Below are 16,607 nucleotides of genomic sequence, written 5' to 3' on the forward strand. Positions count from 1 at the left end.
CTCCGTTTTGTAAAAATTGCATGTTGCTTATTCAAGCTATTGTCTGCCTAATGCCACACATGTTGACCATTTCCTTGGGGGAATTTTCCTTGACAATCGTCTACCTGCCCCAATTCCCACTAGGTGTCTATTTCATCCAGAGTCAATCCCACATGTATTGAAGATATTGTCAGAGAAACGTGCAGCAATGCCCCTTCTGAAAAAATAAGAACTGTCCCGTGTGACTCAACTTACTCAAAGATCCCCCTACACGATTACACGTATTTATTTCTCTTTTGGAACATCTTTTTTAGATGGTGCATTTTGGAGGCATTTCTTACTGCTTACAATCGGTGGATGTGAGGCTGCACTTGACATTTGACAACAAATACCTAGTGGCTTCACTCGGGACTAGTCAAATTCTCAATCGAGGGCAATTTTGGACACCAGGATACAATCAGTCCAATATAGACAGCAGACGTGATATTAACCGTGTCACGTGCCGTCTCTCCTAACAGGGGTCAAGCATTTAATTCAAAACATACCAATTTACCAGAAAGGACCTGCGTGAATGTGTAGCCATTTTAATAGTTTATTTTATTTTTACAATGTTTTAAGAGGCATACAACCCATATATAAATGATGAATGTAGTAATGACAAATGTGCTTAATTTTATTTGTAGGTACCAGCATGATGATTCAGAAACAAAGGAAGATGTAGTTATATTTACTGCAACAGATGGGTTGAATGCAGCAGATGGAGAGTTAAGAGTGCAGGTAATGAACAATACTGTACTGTGGAGTTAAATGGTCTACATAAATAATGCATCACTAATTAAAGACACAGTCCTATTTATTTATATTTACATAATTAACATGCCCCTGTTTTGAACTATAACTCAATCAAGGAGTTTATCTGTCTATCCTCTTGCCCATCTGTCTCACCTAGTCATCTGTCCATGCATTTATTGGTATTCATCTTTCATGCCACTGGGATAATGGAGGCTGACAGGCGAATCTCAGAGTTGTGTTTTTTCCTCTGACACTGTGGTGGGTATGCCCCTATTCCGTTTTGTTTTTCCTTACATCTCCACTCCCCTTGCACTGCAACATTGTATTCCCTCAACCCCTTCTCATTTTCGTTTTCCATAATGAATTGCATTTTCATGAAAGTGGTAAAAAATGTTAATTGTTTGTCACATACACTTGCATTATATGATATGATAGGTTATTTATAACGCACTTAATACCCAGCGGTTTGAAAGCGTGGAGCCAGGTATGGAACCTGTGTTGCGCTGTGTCGTCTTGCTTGCAAGGCGAGCACGTTGCCCCTGAGTTATCCTCCCGAGACGAAGATGCATGATCTCGTTTATCCATCCATGGTGTAGGCTCCACAACAAACCCCTGCTGGCAAGCAGTGCATTCTTACCCTTTTACTTTATTTTAAATCGTAGTTCCTCCTCTTTTGGGTGGCACTATAAAAGGATGCAACTCCCCCATCACTTTCTGTCCTTTTTGTTGCTAACCAAACCTGCATGCTGGTAATCCTCAAACCCCACTATCAGAATCCGGCCTTAGTTTGCTTTTCTGAGTCCGCTGAGAAGTGAAGATGCAAGGCTGACAGTTATCAGTATCTACCTTGAGTTCCCAAGCAGGAGCTACGAGATGTTACAGAGTAGAAATCAGATATGAGTTAGCGGAGGGATAAATCTTAAGGGCAAGAGAACAGCATGAGAGAACCCGAAGTGAAGTGAAACTTAAGGGCAGGAAACTAGAAAGAAAACAGACTCGGCATGGGAGAGGTTTTCCAGCTATGTTGAGACGGGATGAAGGCAGGAATCTGGCCAGAGAAAAGCAATTCCAGAAGTACTGCAAATAATTGGACATAAACTAAGCTACTACAACATGAACACGATGCGTGATGGCTCAACGCAGATCTTCCATCTCCTCGTCGAGAGATCCACCTTGCCCATAATGAACAGTTTCTGACATCCACTCCACATTTGGGATCTGCTGAGCCAACTGAGAAGGCAAGGCTGGGCACCTTGGACTGCTGAGCAGAGGCAGCAGGAGTGTGCATCAGGCAGTCTGCGAAGAACTGCAGCTAAAATGTGTACCCCACATGCATGAAAATATGTGGATCATAGTGGCCAGTGGAATGGAACGGTCTATCCTTGCTGAAGCTCAAGAGGAAGTAAGAGCGATCGGCTGCAACTCAGTGGCACAACTCCTAAAGCATTCTTCACAGTATGTTAATTTGGTGAGAAAGCAAAGCATGCCTGCGAGATGAGCCCTGGCATCTATGCTTTGTATGAGATGGGTTCCGCCCTAGCACAATAGTGGAATTAAGAGTGTAAGCTCCCATACAGCCTGAGCCTAGTCTCTCCATTCTCCCCATTGGGAAACAAATACAAAGGCACACATCACCTGCCTCTGACCCTGGTACTGCAGCACACTAAAGGGGTGATTGTGATGGATGTGAAAGTGTCTAATAAATCACAAGTTCTTTGCCAGACACACAGGTGCAAGTGACCCTTAGATTCCCCCAATACTCTAGGCCAGCATAAACATCATAACCTTCTGAGTCTGTACAAGCTCTGCATGCATCTAACTGTTCCCCCCTGAAGGTCTGCTGGGCTGGTTCAGGGGAAAGGAAGGGAACCTCAATGTAGATGGGTCCAGTGAAGCCTGGAAGTATTATGCTGAACAAAGGCTTGAATCCAGACGGAAGGAAATACCTGAGTCAAAGGGATAAGAAGATGCAATCCATGAGAATAGTTCCACAGGTCTGAGCAGTTCAGGTAGGAAGTTCACCATAAACCAAATCCATGGGGCAAATCCAAAAGCAATCCAAAGAAGCAAGTCCAAAAATCCAGGCAGTCAAATTTGATGCAAGCACCAAAACCAAGAACAATCCGAGAGAGTAACGAGGTCCAGAATCCGAAAAGGGTCAAAAACAATGAAGCACAGAGTACCGGAATAGCTACAGGCCGTATACACAGCTGAGAAGCAATGAATGAAGGGACGCCCCTAATTTAGCCTTCTCTTTAGAAAATCCCACCAAACTTTACAAAAACATTTATATCTAGATTTAATTTAATTTTGCAAACTTTTGTGCAGATTCGTCAAATGGCACCACATTTATAAGCCTTTACATTATTTTGGGACCCCCCCTCTAATTTCGCCCCCACTTTACAGAATCCCACCAAAATTTGCAAAGCCTTTCAGTATCAGGCCTAGAATAGAATTCCAAAATGTCATGCAGTTCCATTGAGTGGTGCTAAATTTATAAGCCATCCAAAAACATCCCCCAAACATTTGAAGTGTCCACGAAATTCACAGGACTGTTGACGAACATCCAGACTTTTGCGGCAAAAAACACCTGTTTCTTTGCTTCTTGCAGCCATATCCAATCCCATCCTCATGCCCCCTCACCTTCCAAGATATTATTTGATAAGTTTGACAAGTGCAATATTGTGTTTTTTAATATTTTTTTACAGCGATGTCCGTGGACACCGGCCGCTGTCCGCAAATCCAAGATGGCGGGCATTTCCAAAAATCTGACACACTTCACGCTTTTCACCATCCATTCAGTGGGTGCGTCTGATTTCTGCGGACACCACGTTGCCCTCTAAGCCAATCAGAGTCCTGTCCACGGACCGAACAGGGAAATGGGTCCGAGGACAGGACACATATATCACACATTTTTTTGACTTACAATTTGGTCGTTTAAAAAAACAATCTGGACGGATTTACACCAAGTTAACAAAATCACGCTTTCAGGACCAAGCCGCCGTTCCTGCTGCAAATTTGGTGAAAATCCGTCCAGCGGTAAGGGGTGTAGGCGTGAGTAAAGTTTTTTCTCATTATGTCTATGAAAACCCCCCTACAACTTTCTTCCCCTTGACGAAACCTCACCAAACTTGGGAAAGAAATTCAGAGTGGGCCAACTACTTTTTTTGCAAAGTTTTGTGAGGATTCGTCCTCAGGGAGTGAAGTTATAAGCCACCCAAAAAGTGTTCTTCCTATGAGTTGAACAACTTAACCATAACTACACACCCTCTACCGCATGCCGTGTTATATATATGTACATATATATATTCACTACAAATAAAACTTTAAGGGGACGTTATGGTTAAGTTGTCATACCAAAATCCTGTGCACTTCACTAAAAAAACCTTTCCAGCCTGCCATTACGGTTCACATTACAACCTAAAAAACCCTGAAATTCGCCAGTTGTGGTAGGCTAAGCACCCATACCTGCCAGTAGCACTGTGCACTGCTACCACTACCACCCAGAACATGAAAGATGCCATCACTGACAACATCACATGTTTCGCCCCTTTGTTTTTCTTCACTGCCATACATATATATGTGTATATTCAGTGAAAAATGTTTGTTACTGGGACGTTATAGTTCACAGTAAAACCGAAAAACACTTGACAATCCCCTGAATATGGGACGCTAAACAACCAAAACTCGCGCCACCTACGTGCATTGCTAAGACTAACACCCAGAACATCAAAGATGACATGAGAAATGTCAGTGATGGCATCACTGATGACATCACATGTCTAGCTGCCTCTATTGTTGTTCACTGACATATCTCAGGCAGGTGCATTTCTTCACTACTTAGAGCCTACCCCTCAGAGACGGAAGCTGTACCGTTGATTTGTTATGTACATGACGACACTTGTCAAATATCAAAACACTACCACATGCACAACACAAACCTTTTCGGTCGTTGGCAATGACCTGTACATACATGTGTTGTACATGCAGACATTTTTTTTTGTAAAAATGTGCATAGAAAACGCAAACGAGTAGTCTTCTTACATCTGCACAAAATCCCAACAAACTCTGTGATGTCAAGCGCAATCGCGTCAGAAATACTGCAACCAACACCATTACCACTCAGCTTTCGACACATAATTTCGTAAGTGGCACAGGTCGAAAGGTGTGAAGATATGTGTATTGGGAGGGTGTAACCATGTATTATTTTACAAACATTTCTATACAGCAAACACTTTCAGTGCACCTTACCTCATTTTTCCTCTTTTAGAAAGATACTAATCATTCTGAACTAATGTTGGTTAATGGAGCATCTGGGTGAAAGAAATTGGCCTGATGGCACTAAAGCATATGAGATGGGCCTGACCCTCCCGTAGCCAAAGCAAGTGGTATGCAAGACCTTTCTCCATAACGTTCCTTGGCAGCGTAGGGACTTACGTGCCGTGATGCATCACCTACAAAAGAACACATTACGACCTGCAACGTAGCATGCCACATTTTGAAATGGGAGAGTACATTTGTAAAAAAAACACTAACATTTAAGAATCAGTAAATTAGTTTTAGCTCACAATAAACTGTGCAAAATGATCGCCCTATTCACATTTCCATAGAAATAGTAAGTTTGTCTCTTTGGTCGACAATGAAAATGTTAATGGCGATGGCCACGTTGTTGTTTTCCCACACAGAAAGTATGCGTTGTTGGCACAGTAGTCGTTTTCCTCGCACATTGATTTGCAAGACGACGTCAATCGCTGTGATCTACACCACCAGAAAAGATGGAATGTTACTCCTTATGGCGACAGCAGTGTAAGGACAAAGAGGTCCGACACGGTCAACCCACTGAATTATAACGCACAGACAACCGGTGACAAACAGTTGCATTTGATGGTTAAAAAAGCCGTCACTCGGCAGCTGCAATCCGTGACAGTCACAATAGGGAAGGAAGTAGCTGAGGGGGAAAGGGAAAATAAAACATGTGTCAATACGCAACCTTTGGAAAAACCAAAGTTTTAATGCATAACGTTTACAGTAAAAATTAATTTAATAGGAGGAAATGTAGTGGAAACCTACAGACGGAGACATTATGCAATCCCCATAATGGGAAAAAAAATGTAAATGGTACAGAAAGGTGGTATGTCATTATTAATAATAACATTTTTGCTTGAAAGTAGCTGAGCGTGAAAGGGGAAATAAAACGTGTATCAATAGGCAACCTATGCACAAACCAAAGTTGTAACACATACCATTTTTACTAAATATTCATTTAATTTGGGGAAATGTAGTGGCACCCTACAAACGGCGACAATGTGCAATCTCCATAATGGGAAAAAAAATTAAACGCCACAGAAACCTTGTAATTCATTAGCAATAATACATTTTTTCTTTTCGAGATTAAAAATGTAATGCCAGTTCGGTATACAGGCGTCAAAAATAAACTTACATGATGTGGACCGCCTCCATAGCGTTCGGAACAGTCAGACAGTGGGGTATTTGGAAGAGTGCCTCTTCGGGAACTGATATTTAATGTTCCTTACAAACGTTTTTTGAAGCATAACCTTATCAAACTATTTGTTTTTCCAACTGATACTCCCTGCATTCTTTCTACTTTTTCCCTGTAGCTCAAGGTCAAAAAACAAGTGACCCTTATGGGTGCCGACAAATATGTGGTCGTACTGAGCTCGTATTGGAAGGAGAACATCAAGTGACCTTCACTCCGAATTGAAATACATTCTCATTTTGCAACAACATATCAGCAGCTATTCATGAGAACCGCTACTCCCTTACACGTGCTGTGTTTAGGAAATAGTGCAGGTGGCTGGCTTACATTTCAAACTGTAGTACGCCAGTCTGACTGCTGTAATGTTGTTTATGTATTGTAACATGGACGCAGTGAGTTCATTTCGTACAATGAGTAGCAAGTCCCACTGTACCGTATGACACTGGTAACAAGAATATACCAATGTTTGACTTTCTACTGGCACATCTCATTAACACTCACATTTCGAAACAGTGTTCCATAAGTGTAACAAGTGCATTGGTGTCTTCTGCGTTTATGTATGTTGGCGGCGAATTCCGCGTACAACAGAAAACGAAGTAAACATGGCGAACGTATCAAAAGATAATGACGCTCTTCACGCTGTGGCACATCCAATCGGTGAAAGTGCAACATGGTCACGGGCAGCACGCCATGGAATAGCCAATTGAAATATTCTCCACGGAGCGAACAGGGAACTCTGACCGCGGAGCGGACATAGATATCACTAATTTTTAGAGACATACTTTTTGATCTTTTCTAAGGAAACTAATGGACGGATTGTCACAAAAGCACGCTTTCGCGACCAAGCCCCTGCCCCTGTCGCAAATTTGGGGCAAATCCGTCCAGCGGTTTGGCCTGTAACCGTGCGCAAAGTTTTCCCCCATTCAGTCTATAGCAAAAAACAACGTTATGGGACCCTCCCCTATAACTTTGCCCCCCATCGACCAAACATCAGCAAACTTTGCAAAAACATTCAGAGTGCGCCATATACTTTTTTTTGCAAAGTTTGGTGAGGATTCGTCCAAGAGGAGCAGAGCTATAAGCCGCCCAAAAAGGACTCTTCCTATGGAAACAGCAACTTAACCATAACTACATGGCCACTACAGTGTCTGTGTAATATATATATATATATATATATATATATATATATATATCCACCCTATAGTGAGTCAGACTCCCATAGGAAGCTCTCAACATTGTATTGTTAATAACTTTTGATTTGATTAACTGATTTGACCGAAATTTCGAAAGTGATTAAAGACTCGCAAGCCCACGGACTACAAAGTCTCATAAAGATTCATTACAAAATAAAAAAGTTATTAAGAAGACAAACAAATTGTTTTTTCCAAAAGTGCGGCCACTTCCCATTAATTGTCCCATAGACAAACCAGGGTACGTTTTTGTCAACTTGCACAGCCAAAACCGCTGGATGGATTTGGAAAAGGCCCGAAACAACTTGGTCATGAAACGTTGTTATTCCATGCAGTAGTTCTATAAATATTTGACGGAGAAGGGGGTTTACCCCTTCTCAAAAATAGATGGATATATCGCAGGGATTTACCAAAAAGTGGCTGTGTTCCTCTGTGATATTCATTGTATTCATAGTTATCCTCTAGTGTAAGAAATCCTTTTTGTCATTTAAAAGTGCATTCCTGTTTTTCATACTTGCGCCGATCTCAAAAAAAAAACTAAAACGCCCAGAACTACCCCAGTTTTTGAGCTAGAAACAAAATGTCAACTTCTGCTTGTAGCTAACATCCACAGCTTTAATTCACATTCTATGGTTCTCCCATTATCATGATTATCACGCAGTGAAAAGTTTGCCGCAAATTTCATTTTTGGGAAATTCTGACACGTGTACAACAGCTTTTGATTGCTTCCGACCTTAATTTTAAGATTTCAAATTGTTTCTCGGTATTAAATCATTGCTTGTGTTTGTATGCAACCATCCAAAGCGGCATCCACAAGAATTGATAGCAATTTCAGCAATTTTGACCATATTAGTGTTTTGCCCAATCCATTCTCAAGATAACTTTAAAAGCCATTCGGACAGCTTGACAGTCAGTTCTGTTTTCTCTTGTGTTGCTGGGGGAAATTGGGATTGATATTCTGTTTGAATTCTGCCATTCCTGAATACCTGCTTTCTCTCCTCCTATCTCTTTACATTGCCTATTGAGGGGTGTGCAGGGGAAACCTTTAACCACAGTGCCATTTGATCTGCACACACAAAGTATCATTTCTGTGCTGAATTATTTCATTTGTGGAAATGAGTCCAGCATGCAATCCCAATATCATGTCCCAGTATGGTCTTAAATGAAGGTGGTTAATGATTTGAAGGGGTGCCTGGTAAACACGTGGGCACCTGGTTCAGTGTGCTTGGTACTTATCTACTCATAAGCATTGCCTCGGAGTGTATGCAGTGGTAGTCATGACGATTTATTGATGCAATCCTTGCATCACTTTGGGCTTTATCCACGGGCAGAATTTTAGCCGCAGGCAAAACATTTTTCCCCCATTCAAACCTATTCCCATTTTCAAAAACTTTACCACATAGCAAATCCCTGGTAGCCATGCCCACTTTAACTCCATTGCCAGTCCCTCATGGCCAGCAGCCAGAGACTCAGACAATCTGGCCACTGTCCATGGCCACAGGCCATGACTCGGACAATCTAGCCATTGTCCATGGGCACAGGCTATACCTCAGTCATCAGACAACCGTCCATGTTTTATTTTTTGATATGTCAAAATATATATATTTTTTTATTTTATTTTGGTTGGCTAATTCATTAACCTTTCAAAACAAACATATCATAGACAAGAAGAATAATTACATAAAACCTTTCTCTACGACACATCAACATTAAAAGTTACAGATGGAACTGTCTGTTATCGACTTTAAGATACATACTTAAAAGCAACATTAGGATCAATGCTAATTGATAAACACTTATGAAGATAATAACATTAAAACTAGTAATGAGTAAATTTGAACATATAAGTGGATATAAGCCACACATTTCTTCAAGTATACATTGCTTTGACCACTAATAATCAATCATTTTACTAGAATCATTTATTCCTCAGAGCCCGTAGTGAGCAATACTATATTTAAAAATTGCATTGTCGCTATTCTTATGGAAATTTTTGGAGTGGCAAATAGCTCATGCCACAATTCATCATTTGACCGCTTAATAAGGTGATGTTGTGTTAATTTCTTGATCATCACTTCTCTCTGCATTCTTAATTCATCACATTCAATTAATAAATGCCTTAATGTTCCTTTGGTATTTGATACTTTACAAAATCGGCACGTTACATTTTCGACTTGTAATAGACCTCTTCTTACTAATATCTGGTTAGTTGGCCACAGGTTCAAACGAAACCGTAATATTTGATTTCTTAATTTGAACGAAGGACATTTTAGTAAATAGTCTGCCGCCTGTCGAAATTTTTTATGACCGAAAAGCGCTCTATCAAAATCTTTTAATTGCAGACATTTTTGTTGGGTGTTATTCCAATCATACTGGTGCAATTTCAATTTTGCTTTGTTAGGGTTATTTAACAAAGTGTCAAGCGAGATGTTAGCGTTACTCATATCTTCAATTACAGCCGCTCTCCATTTCAACGGGAATGCGTTTTCTGATCTTAATAAGTGATTTGCCAATATCGCAAGCACGTTTTTTTCAGCTAAACCTAATACACATTTTCAGAACAGGCAACATCTTTTCCAGGCTACTTGTACGTGTATAGATAAGTTGCCCAACTCAAAACGAAGAAGAGCAGTGCGAGTTGAATTTGGGAGATTCAGTATTCTTTTCCAAAACTGTGCTTCTAATTTATTCCAATAAATTCTGTTTTGCGGCAGCCACGTCTCAGCTCCAAAGATGATGATCAGTACCACTTTTTGATGGAAGAATACAATAATATGTGCACAAGAGAATTTCCCAAACTTATATTGGAGAATCCTTGCTTGAGAGGTGAGCACTTTTAGTTTATTATTTATACTGTTTAGCTGAGGTTTATTCCCAATCGAGTTGCTGAATAATACTCCAAGGTTTTGGTTTTTCAGGACCCAATTCAAACAATTTTTTTGTCTTTTTTTCTTTTTGCCTAGTATCATAATTTGAGTTTTTTCTAGATTTAGTGTTAAGTTGTTTTTATCAACATACAGATCTAGTTTATGTAACATATTTTGCAGACCACTAGGCGTCTGTGAAATAAGTACAAGGTCATCTGCATACAAAAGCCAGGCAATGGACTGCCCTTCAAGTTTTGGTGCATCACGCATTGCTTTCATAATATCCAATCCTAGATCCAAAATGAATAGATTAAATAGAGTGGACGCTAGTATGCACCCTTGTTTTACACCCCGCTCAGTCAAAATCACCTCCGACAGAAGGCCATCCAAATTCAGTTTTACTTGCATTGAGGTGTTTGAATGCAATAAGTGTATTATCAAGACTAATGCTGGAGGACACCCAAAGCTCACTAGTTTTTGAATTAACAAATGGCGATCTACTGAATCAAAGGCAACTCGGAAGTCCAGATAAAGTGGTTGTTTTTCCGACGCATAGAGCTCCTTGATTACATTTAGAGTTGTAATATTAATCGCTGTGCCAAAGCCTGCGACAAATCCTGTTTGAAACGGATCGCGGCATTTCTCCTTAGTCGTCCAGGCATTAAGATCTCTTAGTACAATTCTACTGAAGATCTTCCCTGGCGCTTCCAGCAGAGATATAGGCCGATAGTTGGCCGGGTTTGTCCGCTCTCCTTACTTATAAATTGGCACTGTAATCGCTTTGCACCAAGACGCTGGCACACTTTGTCTTATCAATAATGTCTGAAAAACAGCATATAGTATGGATGCCTATATTGTTGGGTTCTGTTTCATGACAAAATGTGATATGCCATCCGGCCCAGGAGCTCTCGAAGAGCTCGCCCTTTTAATATAGTATAGCACATCCTCTTGGTCAAATGTAATTGAAAAGGGAGTGTTTTTCCAATTGGCGGTTACTTGTGCAATACTTGTTTGAGGAAGTGCATACATATTGGTGAAATAGCTCACCCAATCTTTTTCAGCAACCCCATTTAATTGCGATTGCATCTGCGGGCGAGTTGAACTCATATTTAGCAACTTCCAAATGTGTGATGAACGTTTGTTCTTAAATACTTCCAACCAGTGTTCACCATCATTTTGGTTCATAGTGACCTTATGCATACGAATCCAGTTTTTACACTTTGTTTTTATTCTGCGTAGCGCTAATTCACGCTTCTGTTCTGGCAGCATGGGGAATCTGTCTCTTTTCTTTTCAGAAAGCCATTTTTCTAATTCTTACAAAATGATCAAATGTATGAGTTTGTGCAATGCTGCACTTGTTATTATCAGAAGCAAGTGCAAATATGTGTATTTTATCAGAGTACTCCGGAGGCATCAATCCCCTCTCAGCACAGTATCGATCTTCCCTTAAGCTGCCCGCAAAATCTTTTACACTGGAGCAGTCCAATGCAGTCTATTCCATTGTGGATTGATGACTAAATTCTCCAACATTTTTTGTTGTGATTGAACTTTTTGGGGCTGCTGTAGCGCAAATTCTGCTTCCACCATCATATGATCACTCGCTGATGTTTGTACAACAGAGAATTTAACAGTTTTAGCAAACAAACCTCTGTCCACAAACATATAATCAATAGTTGCCTTTTGTCCTCCGCTTGACCAAGTATGCGAAGGAGGGGAGTCAGACTCTAGTGCTCCATTCAACATAATGAAGTCCCAGGCCTTGACAAATTCAATTCACTGCGTGGCCCGTTCCGAATTCCTTTTTCTCCCTACTGCACCAAATGAATATTCAAATCCCCAGCTATAATCACATGGTCAATGTTTTTAGTAATCATGATTTGTTCCATCAATAAATTCATATCTTTGAACAGTTTATCAACTATAATTGCAATTGGATTCTAATATATGTTAATTATTGCAAATTGTGAGTTTTGTATTTCTATTATGGAACAATGCACAAAGGAATTCGTAGAGGGCCACTCAGCTATATTGTTTGTAGTGGTCATGTTTGATATGGTAGCTAGGCCAGACATTGGTCTGCCTTTTTGACCCTTTATCGCTGGCAATAGATGAACAAAATGGTTATCCCATGACAAAGGTACACTTAGCCAAGTTTCCTGCAACAACACTAAATCACATTTCTTAAGATAGTGATTATCATTATTGAGTAGATGTTTGTGCCCTCTCGTGTTCCAACTCAATATAATTATATCATGATTTGCTGGACATACCTCATTAAATTCTAGTTAGGTTTTATTACAATTACATGTCATTTTTGCCACACTCTCATTTTTCTCCTCTTGCATTCGAGGCTGTTGTGACGCCTCCTCAAATGAGTTCTCTTTTGTGGTAGCGATTAGCATAAATCCAAGGTCATATAAAGCAGTTTGTGCAGACCATATCATATTATAAATGATGCGCGACTTCATCCATATACATGATACAGTTGAGTCATTGTCATCCGGAAATTCAACTTGTTAGATATCTCCTGAGACTATGTCCTCCAAACTGTCTATGTCCGAGAATAGTTGTAGAATGCTCATTCTATTTAAAATGTATAGAGGGAAGGAGCCTCCCCGACAACTAATGAACACTGAGTACATTGGAGATGTTTTCGTATTCCTTACTGTCCCCTTGGATCTCCCCTCTTTCATTTTTAATTTACTTTCTTGATGTAAGCCACAATTCTCTTTCTCAGAAGGTAATTTGAATGAGACATTCTTCGACGACACTTTTTCCTCACCCCTATTTGTTACTTCAAATTTATTATCTAATATCGCTTTCATAGAGGATTTAAATGTCTTCTATTCAGCAGTTAAGGCTACTAAGCAGTCTTTGATTGTATTTAGAATATTATTTTGCGGATCATTCTGCATATTCGGAAGAGCAGATTTTTCACTCATTTCCTTCTCCTTTGTTTTAGCTTGGATTCTTGCAGGGGAGCCCATTGAATTTGTTTGTTTCTTTCTGCGGGTATATCTTCGAATTCGATTGAATAGTTGGTTTAGCTAAAGGATGGGTCACATTTGACTCAGCATTGACTTTGCTCATGTATTCGTCCACAGCTTTTCTGAGCTCTTGTCTATTTGGTATTAAGCCGTGCTTCACGACCTTGTCCTTTCTACTGGGCTCAGCATCCAAATTCACCTGGCTATAATTCAGCCCCTCTGCAACCTGTACCAGCTTATCCAAGGGGGAATGCGATAAATCGACTTGTAGCACATCTTTACCATTCTTTAAAGTCTTGTCTCTTTCCAAGGTTTGATTCAAATATTTTTTGGTGATCGCATTTGCCGCTAATGTGGAACAATTTACTGGTTTGGAGATGGACTTAAACTGTTTTGTTTGTCCACTCCCGTTTACACTCGTGGCTTTTTGATTTTTGTTTTCTTCAAGTTGGTTCTAAGATCCGTTTTCTTAGTAGCTGGATTTTTTGCAAATATTGTGTATGCCTCTTTACTGGGTTTGGTAATTTTGTCCTTAAACATGACCACCTCCGGCGGCTTACCGGTTTTACTAGCGCCAATTAATTGTAAGCCCCCTTGTACATTTGTTGCAGCATCCAGAGAAGTTTCATATATAATGCCTTCCACATACGGAACTACTGTCACCACACTTTGTACCTTTGCATCTATAATTTGATTTTCCTCTACACAAGGAGCTACAGTCTTTGAGCATTTTGGTTTGCCCTCTATTGATTGAGTTTCTGATTGTAAATTCAATTGGCCCATAAGTTTTTTATACAATGATGCAATGTCCTCAAAATGTTTCGCTAGTTCTTCCGTTTCTTTCTCATCTGAGACTTGTTTTTGAGCCAATGTATCACTGCAATTTTTTTGCCATATAGCTATATTTTCCACATTAATATGAATAAGGTCTACCTTGGAATGTAGAGCTTCAAACAATCTAGCAAGAGACATTCATATTTTCCACAGTCATCACAGAAGGTTCTTTAAGTTGTGAACCCATATTTGTAACCGACTCATTCCTAGTCTGTCTCCTAGGGGTTGGAGGATTGTAAGATATTGAGGATTCAGACTCTGATGTATTCCTCTCCTGAAACATAGGGCCTCATTACGACCCAGGCGGTAAGTTACCGCCTGGGTCGTACCTTTACCGCCATGGCGTAAACTATGTTTACGCCATGGTGGTTGGCGGATTTACTGCCCCATTCCAAGGTGAGTGGGGCGGTAAATCCCCATTTCCATAGGGCATAATGGGAGTGGGGAAGGAGATAATTACGCCACCGTAAATTACGGTGCCGTAATTATCTCCAAGGTCCCTTAGCGCCATGGATTTTAACGCCTGCAAAAAGCAGGCGTTAAACTCACCATGGCGCTAAGGGACCTTGTAATCAGGCGTTAAGGGTCGGCGCCGTTTACAGCGCCGTAAACCCCTTAACGCCTGGGTTGGAATGAGGCCCATAGTCTGTGTTTTTGATAGGTCGGATTCAACTACCCTGGCTATGAAACAGGAATCCGAGGATTCCAATTCTATAATCGCAGCATCCGTCACCACCTCTACATCAGATTTGTTCAACAAGTGTACAGCAGTTCCAGAACGAGCATTCTGCAAAATCATAGTATCCGATAACGAAGTGTTACACAAGTGTTTAGCATCCTTAGTCCCATCATTCCCTTCCATATTAGTAGGAGAACTCATTAGCAATTGCAGAGCTATAGCACTTTCTTGATTATTTAAGAGTGGTCGTGCCTCCACAGTCGAGACACTCAAGTTTATTGCTTCTGCTATAGGTTTCTTTAGAGCAGGAGAAGTTATTGTGGCAAACCCAAATTTGCACAAATCACCAGTTCCAATGGTAGAATGTGTTCTTTTTCGTGAAGGTCAATTATCCCAGGGCGCACTTTTTACCCGGGGACGGGCTAATTTTGGTGTAGATACAAGAGTTTCTTTCAAAGTGGGGTGAAATATGGTATGCAGTTTTTCAGGGCCGGGCATGCCTGTGCAGAGTGTAAACATTAATGTTTGTTAACATCCACACAGGCAATCTCTTTGAGTGAACCACCACAATTTCAATATCCTATAAGGCAACGTGCCACTCTGCTGATTTGGAATAGCTTTGTGGTTTATTTCCGCTCTAGCTCCCCGCTGCGCTGTAACAGAGCGACACAGCGGGACTTACCTCAGTTACTAGGCCGGGATCAAAGAGCTAATACCTCCGGAGTCTCCCGCCTAGTGGTCACGCCTTCAGCGCCAAACAGCCGCACAACAGCCAGTGGCCTTGACCCCAATGGGCTTAACGCCGCAAGGGTGGTTGGCTCAGCGCTTTGAGGATGATGGAAGTCACGTGATACGTCACGTGTCCAGCGCTAGCCCCGCCTCCTCCAGGAAGCACACCAGCAAGAGCCCCTTCACAGCTCGCAATGCTGATTTAAAAGCCAAAAAACGTTTGTTTTTGCAGCACAATGATTTCCAGTCAGTGCAGCACCTTTGTACATATGTACATATATTTTGACATATCAAAAAATAAAACATGGACGGTTGACTGATGACTGAGGGAGCTAGTCATATAACTTGGCTCCCACTTCACAAAATCCATCCAGACTTTGCAAAAACATTCAGGGTTGGGTTTATAATCTTTCTAAAATAGTTTGCGCACATTCATTAAACGGCAACAAAGTTATAAGCCATATAAAAATGTTCAAACCCCCCTCTAATTTTGCCTCTTCTTCACAATATCCCACCAAACTTTGCTAATAAGTTCAAATCTTGGTCTTGAATCTTTTTGCAATCTTTTGTGCAGATTTGTGAAATGCAGCACATTGATAAGCCTTTCAAATATGTTGGGTCCCCCCTCTAATTTTGTTCCCTCTTGGCACAACAGCTCCAAACCTTGTACACCCATTCAAGGTCAGATCTAGAATGCAGTTTCATTGTGTGGCACCAAAGTTATAACCGATCCAAACACTGTTTTTCACCAACCGTCTAATGCAAAAATGTGTAGGGATGCCCCCTTATATCTGAGATATTCGCGAACATCACAGGGCTGTCATGAACTGTTCGCTGACTTCGGACCTGAACAACCACCTGTTTTGTTGGCTTTTTATGGACACATCCCATCGTCATCACCCCACACCTACACAGAGATTGTTTCATTAGTTTGACAAGTGCAAGGTTGCATTTTTAATATGTTTTTACCACGATGTCTGCGGACAATGGCGGCTGTCTGCAAATCCAACATGGTGACATTTTCAAAATATCTGACGCAGCTCACATTTTTCA

At 40.8% G+C, this 16,607-nt stretch overlaps 1 protein-coding gene across 6 annotated transcripts in view; it reads left to right on the forward strand.

The window, feature by feature from the left end:
* Window positions 1-16,607, forward strand: part of LOC138545302 (FRAS1-related extracellular matrix protein 1-like) — a 1,530,918-nt gene that overhangs the window by 508,027 nt on the left and 1,006,284 nt on the right. For all 6 annotated transcript variants that reach the window (XM_069642060.1, XM_069642059.1, XM_069642062.1 and 3 more), the window contains one exon: window positions 663-756. In XM_069642060.1, coding sequence (XP_069498161.1) covers window positions 663-756 — 94 coding nt within the window. The remainder of the gene's footprint in view (window positions 1-662; window positions 757-16,607) is intronic.

This window comes from Ambystoma mexicanum, chromosome 1q (assembly GCF_040938575.1).
Source record: "Ambystoma mexicanum isolate Mex_15411 chromosome 1q, UKY_AmexF1_1, whole genome shotgun sequence".
Classification (NCBI taxonomy): Eukaryota; Metazoa; Chordata; class Amphibia; order Caudata; family Ambystomatidae; genus Ambystoma; species Ambystoma mexicanum.